Consider the following 7,500-nt stretch of genomic DNA (forward strand, 5'->3'; position numbering starts at 1 on the left):
GGGCTTCAGCTCGTTAGAGGGGGGCTTAGGCGGCCCTGGGACCTTTAGAGGCATCAGAAACAGAAGAACCCCCTCGGTAAGACAAAAAACATAGCCACGATGACATGTGTACATTACTAGCAGACGCTTTTATCCAAAGCAACTTACAATAAGTACATTTGTCAGAAGAAAAAAATATACATATTGCTGTCGGTACAGTAAAGATGTTCATAGAACCAAGTGCCAAGCACTAACAATTGCTAGGTTAACCCATTTCCTGTATACAACAAAGATAGCTAGGATAAGATGCTACACAAGGCTAAGTACTATTAAGTGGAGGGACATACAACATACAATAGGTGCGTGATGTGATACAGACCTTTTCTGGGTCAGCCTCCGGGGAAGGTCCATTCTCAGTGGCTAAAATATCTTTAATATCTTTTGATGGAGGCATGGGAGGTTTAAAGACTTTTTTCGGTTCAACCACAGGCTCTGGCTCTTTCAGTTCGGGGGAACTTGACTGCATTTCCTCGGTGGAATTGCTGTTACTGGATGGAGGCATAGGAAGGGTCTCGCACTTTTTAGGAGGTTCCTTGATCTCAATGTTTTCATAATTGTTGCCGTCAGAAAACCCAGCATCCTTTTCGTCGTTGGCCACCTAGAGAGCAAAGTATGGATGATGCTGCTGTTAGCGATTATGCTATGCCGAACATCATGGAAAACATTGAAACACATTTGGATGATTAGATATACACTCCGCACGGTAAAAGACTAAAACCCCACACCTCTTTTATATGGATCCTGGTTGGTGGCCTCCGGCCTCGGTTGCCCTTGGGTCTCGTCCGTGTCACATGATCTAGGTTATTACTTTCATCAACTTTGACCTGAGAAAAAAACAAAAAACATGTATTTTACTCTGAAAAAAAGTATTGATTACCACAGACAAGTAAACGTGAACACATCCAGATCTCAAACGCACGGTAGGTAACGAGCTGTGGAATGCGATGAGATAAGACAGGAAGTTACCTCATCAAAGATTTTATTCTTGGCTCGATTAATGCCTTCAGTCAAGGCCTTGATCCAGGAGTCCTTCTCCTCTGGAGTCTGGGCTTGAAACTTGACGTCCTGGATCTGTAGGAGGAACATTCAAATAGCACATGTTGCTGTTGGGTCAGAGATAGGCCACTGGCCATTGAGAAGTTAGTAATATGTTAGCTGTGCTGCAGGAACTTTATTCATAATCAGATTGACCATCTTCATAATTGGATGAGTGCAGGAGGAAAGAAAATCCCCAGCCTTGTAATCATCCTGTAAACAGACAGTTTCATCTTCAATAAGCCGACGGTGGAACAGGATGTTAGAAAATCTGGACGGAGCGAATGTTGCGGAACCAACGGTAAACAAGATTCAACCCCAATAAACTTATCACACAGATGGGCTGTTGGCCGGTGTATCCCATTGCAGATCTTTGTCAATGTGGGATAACTTTCAACCAGGCTCAAAGCCAACAGGCCAAGCCAGGGTTACCATGGAAAAAGCCCAGCGACGGCGAAATAGCTGCACATCCAGGTCACTCCATTCACCCTCAACCACATTCATCGACTGCAAAATACTCAGAGCGTGGATAGAGCTGCTGCTAAGATTTTCTAAATGTATTTATTATTGGCTTATCTGAATAAAACAGCAAGCCCTGTTACAATCTCATCAGTTCCCCTGATACCATGCATCAACAATATTGGATATTCACACCTACAATAACCTAGTGGTTGGAATGATAGAGAGAAACAAATACTGTGTGTGCCAGTGACTAGATACACAACTCCATGACAAGTTACCATAAAAGTAACCAGAGAAATGCCCACACAATAACTTTAAAAGTTAATGTCTGTGTGCGTGTGCGTGTGTGTGCGTGCGTGAGTGCGTGCGTGAGTGCGTGCGTGTGTGTGTGTGTGCGTGTGTGTATGTAAGTGCAAGTATGTGTGTGCGTGTATGTGTGTACTTCCAGTGCTGAATAACAAAGACCCGCCCCTGTTGGAGACATAATTGCGTCTAGGAGCAATGACATGCCTTCGTGAATCATTTGGAGAGTCGCCTGGGTTGGCGGTGCGTGGGCTGTGACTACCATAAGGGGCTGCCTGCAGTCCTAGTTTTGCTTATAAATTCTTCCAAAAAAATACCACCTGCTGTCCATAACATTATCAAATATGAACATCAGTCCGACAAGGCAGTGTTGTGGCTTCTCTGTGGCTCTGAGAGCATGACTAAGAAGCCACGACTGCTCACTTAGAATTCCTTACATCAGATAAAGACCTCTTAGTCCTTCAAAAACCAATCCGCTGCAACCCATAACCCTGAAGGACCAAAGAACCAGATAACACATTGTTCTCTTCAATTGTTTAGACTGTACATCAGGCAAGGGAAGACCCACATCATGGGTAGCTAGCTAAACAAACTGAGTTTAGTGTTTTTTCCTCACACTGGCAGGATCTTCTCATTGCTGAGTGTTAGCGATAAGACATACGTTTTCTTATTCTACATTTTGAAAACATTGCCTTTGAAAAACGAGTGAGGGTCAATCTGCATGCCTTGATGTTTTCTTTATTAACGCCACATGTTGACGTTTTGTTTTGAGTCCAGAATAAAGCAGAGCACACTCCCTCCACTGGTCACTGCGCTCAGCGCAGAGGAAACTGTGACCCGAGGGAAGGTTTGAGGGGCTCTATGTGTGCAGCAAAATAAAAATGCATGCATGCCCACACAGATCTACACACACACACACACACACACACACACACACACACACACACACACACACACACACACACACACACACACACACACACACACATACATAGACAAACTCCCATACACACTCAGATCTACACACACACACACACACACACACACACACACACACACACACACACACACACACACACACACACACACAAACACACACACTGACACAAACTCCCATACACTCAGATCTACAAACACGCACACACACACACACACGCACACACACACACACACACACACACACACGCACACACACACACACACACACACACAGACACAAACTCCCATACACACTCAGATCTACACAAACTCACACGCACTCGCACACACACACACACACACACACACACACACACACACACACACGCACACACGCACACACACACACACACACACACACACACACACACACACACACGCACACGCGCACACACACACACACACAGCATTAGTGGGTTCAGCTGCACTCTGCATGCACGCCTTCCTCCCTCGTGACATCTGCTCATAGGGTGCTGGCAGGGGCTTCATTCCCTCATCTGTTTGTAATACTACACTGAATAGCACACATTTCTGCCCTACCCTGTTCATCTTTACTTTCTTTTCCATATACATATATTTTGTATCTTTTTTTTATATTACTTTTTGTCTTCAGAGATAGGCTACTTCCTTCCTACTTTAAAGGTGGAGTTGTCAAACTCCCCTCCACCCCTTCTTGTTACATCCAGAGACTCTAGTTGTTAATAGTTAGTCGTTAACCTAACTAACCTAGAACACGCGTAGGTATCCAACAAGACATGGGAGATTGTTAAAGTGGATATGATGTTGTTGACACATTACTGATGCATAGATTATACAGCATCCTCTGTGCTAAAGCATAGGACAGGAAAGCTCTGAGACATGTGGAAAAGCACTGCACTATGACCTATATGTATCTATCGACGTGTGGTCTGTGGCTTGTTGGCCTTGCTGTGGTCACAGCCTCACTTGTCAATTGCTTGCTACTAAATTATTTAAACCACAAAAAGTTGAATCTTTTATCGCTGAGAAAGGTGAAAATAATGCTGTTTCCACTAGTTTGATAGACAAAGCGCTGTTCTTAGGTGGACAACAGCTAAAAATTATCTATGTAAATATGAGGTTCTGAAATGCTACCTAGGATACCAGTTGACAAGTGAGACACATCTGTTTGGATTTGGTGGATGATCTTTATGCTCACCTTGTTGGCACATTTGGGTTCTCGTATCAATATGAATCTGTTCTTCTTCTTGAAGAAGCTCTTCAACTCGAGGCATTTCTCAAAGTTTTCAAGGTCTAATCTCTGCAGGCAAGTTTTTAAGTCCTGAAATGCAAACAATGTAGCAAATGTTATTCAGCTGGCAATAAATTAGATTAGCTTCAAATTGATATTTTTAGGAAGACTTTCTACCACTAGTCTGTTAGAAACTGCTTTGTAGGAAAAGCATATAGAGTACAAAGAGTATATAGGGTTAGAATATTTCCACAGTCAGACTATTACTTCCTTATTTGTAACATATTATTATCAAAACGTTAAAATAACATTTTACACAATTGTGATGACTCATTTCCTCAAAATCTATCAATAAGCAGTTAACGCTGACAGTAAATACAACGATCTCCTAAAAGGCATCTTAGGCAATCCCAGTGGGGCTCAACGGTCTCATCTAGCCTCTGGGCTAACGAACTGTCCTGCTCCGTAGCCTACCTCGTTTTCATACACCACCACTTCGAACTTCTCCACGTGGACGTAGCGGTCCTTGTACATAGCCAGCACCCTGCCTGAGGCCTTCTTCACCCAGCCGGCCTTGCTGAGGAACCTGGCCTCTTTAGGCTGGGCCGGGTCCCCCTTCACACCCTGCATGGACACAAACCAGGCGCAGCACATTAATGCTCGCATGCAGATGAAAACGTCATTGCCCAGAGTTCCACTGTTCCAGATGTCAAGTTCATGAAGATTCATCAGCCAGTACAATGGATTAGTGCAATATCATTAGTCTTCTTGAGGTGAGTTGAGGAGGAAATTGTTAGCAAACATTAATGACAAATTTGTCTGAAAATGTGTAGCTGCATCTGGGGGGGTGATCGATTTTAAAACCACATACAACATTAATACATGAGAATGAGGAATTGTGTCAATAGTTTAACTGTTGAACCGAAACTCCCTTCAAGAAACAGGACCCTGGTTCTCTAACCTTAACAGAAGTGTGTAAAGCAGGACACAAACCACTTCCTTCAACGTGTCTATGTATGTTTTATCAGATGACTAGACAAGAAGATGATTGAAAATAACCACATGATCAAATTTACTCAAAATCGGCTTCACTAAATATTAGTCAAGTCAAAAAAAGAATATTGATACCAATCCAAGCCCTAATTGCTCTTCCTGAACCTAATTTCCTTATTCTGTCGCCTTAATTAATCACTTCAGGTTAGGCAGAATCACATTCATATTATGTGTTCAATGTTATCAATATGAACTATCGATAGTTTCATAAGACCCGACGTTTCACGATTGGATTTAGGTTAACACATGTCAAACATAACTCAAGCGATAACTTAATTTGGTGAATGATATACAGTATCATTGTTATAAAGCAACACATCCAGTGTTGGTTGAAGCATATAATAAACGCACTATTAGCTTTAGAACCTAGGAACGAACGCTAACTGTAGAAGCGAGACCAAGCCATACTTCACGGACTGACACTGAAGCACTGAGCCCAGCAGCTGACAGAGAAGGCTCAGCTTGTGTCTGTTTGTATCTGAGGAAATACCACAGGATATCTCTTCAGCTGGTCATCTAAATGTTCCACTTTCACTGTAACATTGTTAACCTCGCGTCCTGGCTGGCTCGGCGCACAGGGACTGGCATGCTTAGTACAGATAGAGAGGAAAGAGACGAGTACAAAGTGAGAATGACCTGAGCGGTGCTGTGCACTATAGGCCAGCAGCGTAGGAGGACTGTGTAGAACTTCACACATCAACTAACCAAACAACCTTCACAGGTCACAGGGGAAACTGCCTGCATTTTCCCTCTCTCTTTCACTCTGTCGGTCTGTCTGTCTGTCTGTCTGTCTGTCTGTCTGTCTGTCTGTCTGTCTGTCTGTCTGTCTGTCTGTCTGTCTGTCTGTCTGTCTGTCTGTCTGTCTCCCTCCCTCCCTCCTTCCCTCCCCCCCCCCCTCCCCCCCTCTCTCTCTCTCTCTCTCTCTCTCTCTCTCTCTCTCTCTCTCTCTCTCTCTCTCTCTCTCTCTCTCTCTCTCTCTCTCTCTCTCTCTCTCTCTCTCTCTCTCTCTCTCTCACTCTCTCAAATAAAAGCATGTTCTTTAGAGGAACAGATGGAGGCTAGTGAAGATGTTTGAACGACTTAGAGCCAAGATGGCCTTGTTGTTCAGAGTACAGGAGTGAACTTCTATAATAACTTGTTGCTGATTGCTTCATACAGGAAATGTGCCTGTTCTGCATTTTGGGCCGACCTAACCACAAGCTAAACACAAGCCATCGCACAAGATACCTTATTAGGCCTCTACTTTGAGCGTAAAATAACGTGGCTTTTTTTCTTGTTTGCTGCATTCAACATCTTTAATTGCCATCTAAAGTATTCCAACTTAAAACGTACCCCAACAGCATTTTACTTCCCTCGCTCGTTTTGAACAGTGAATCACTTCTATCCTGTGATTACGATGTGAAGCAACATCTCTGCCTTGTGGAGCAACAGGATCAAGCATAGAGGAGGAGGAGGAGGAGGAGGAGGAAGAGGAGGAGGAGGAGGAGGAGGAGGAGGGAGGAGGAGAGGAGAAATCAAGCGAGGGACACACCTCGACCTACATGTGTTTCTTATTAGCTTTGGGCTGGCCATCTGGATATAATCTGCTTTTTCTTTTGGACGTGCCGGACAAAAACTCACCTCACGACCTGACCAAACCCACCGCCCGCAACCCATCCATCCCCCCCCCCCCCCCCACCCCCACCATCCACACCACCCCTATTGCAACATCGAGGCTACTTCCTGTATCTCGTGAAACCAATTGGACGGCAACAGGAAGGAATGGGAAGGGACTGGGAAGAGAAGCAGAACCATACTGCAGAGAACGCAATGGAAAGTTGTGCTGGATCCAAGGGTGACAGAGTGCCGGGTACTCACGCTCACACAAGCGGCTACATTGTGACAGCGGCTGGCCTCATTATGTTGTCAATCTAAATCAATCAATAGATCTGACCAAAGACCAAATTCAATTAGTGACAATAGCGTGGGCTTTATTAACCGATAAGGACGTGTTATGCGGAGATAGTGTAAGATAGCATAACATACAATGACATCCGAGAATATGCGATGATTGGATATGACACTATAGGCGAAGAACTCTTTACTACTCCTGTGTGGAAATCACAACCTCCACAAAGTAAAATGTGCCTCGGAGGGATTTTCTACCTCTCTTTGAGAATCCCTGCATCATCTCCACACCATCTCAGGGAACAGAGCGCTCTTCCCTCTCCCCAGCGACCCAAACTGAAGGGCCAGCCGCGCCACAAAACGCTTTAATTCCTTTGACACACAGAGGGGGCCTCTGACTCGTCCTGGACCACTCATATTAATGAAAAAACCAAAGGAAGTTGTGCGTCCCGGGGCGAGATGCCGATGCGGGTTGTCAAGAGAGGGTTAATTGTCCCGGGGCCCTGGTGTATAATGTGCCTGTGTGTTTTCCC

General features: G+C 44.5%; 1 protein-coding gene across 3 annotated transcripts in view; it reads right to left on the reverse strand.

Annotated features, from left to right (window-relative positions):
• plekho2 (pleckstrin homology domain containing, family O member 2) overlaps positions 1-7,500 on the reverse strand; it is a 12,258-nt gene that overhangs the window by 2,964 nt on the left and 1,794 nt on the right. For all 3 annotated transcript variants that reach the window (XM_030376678.1, XM_030376677.1, XM_030376676.1), the window contains 6 exons: positions 4,502-4,651; positions 3,995-4,117; positions 1,006-1,110; positions 765-863; positions 359-637; positions 1-42 (listed from right to left, as the gene is read on the reverse strand). The exon at positions 1-42 is cut by the window's left edge and continues 2,964 nt beyond it. In XM_030376678.1, the coding sequence (XP_030232538.1) occupies positions 1-42; positions 359-637; positions 765-863; positions 1,006-1,110; positions 3,995-4,117; positions 4,502-4,651 (798 nt within the window). The remainder of the gene's footprint in view (positions 43-358; positions 638-764; positions 864-1,005; positions 1,111-3,994; positions 4,118-4,501; positions 4,652-7,500) is intronic.

The sequence above is a fragment of the Gadus morhua genome, chromosome 14, assembly GCF_902167405.1.
Source record: "Gadus morhua chromosome 14, gadMor3.0, whole genome shotgun sequence".
NCBI lineage: Eukaryota > Metazoa > Chordata > Actinopteri > Gadiformes > Gadidae > Gadus > Gadus morhua.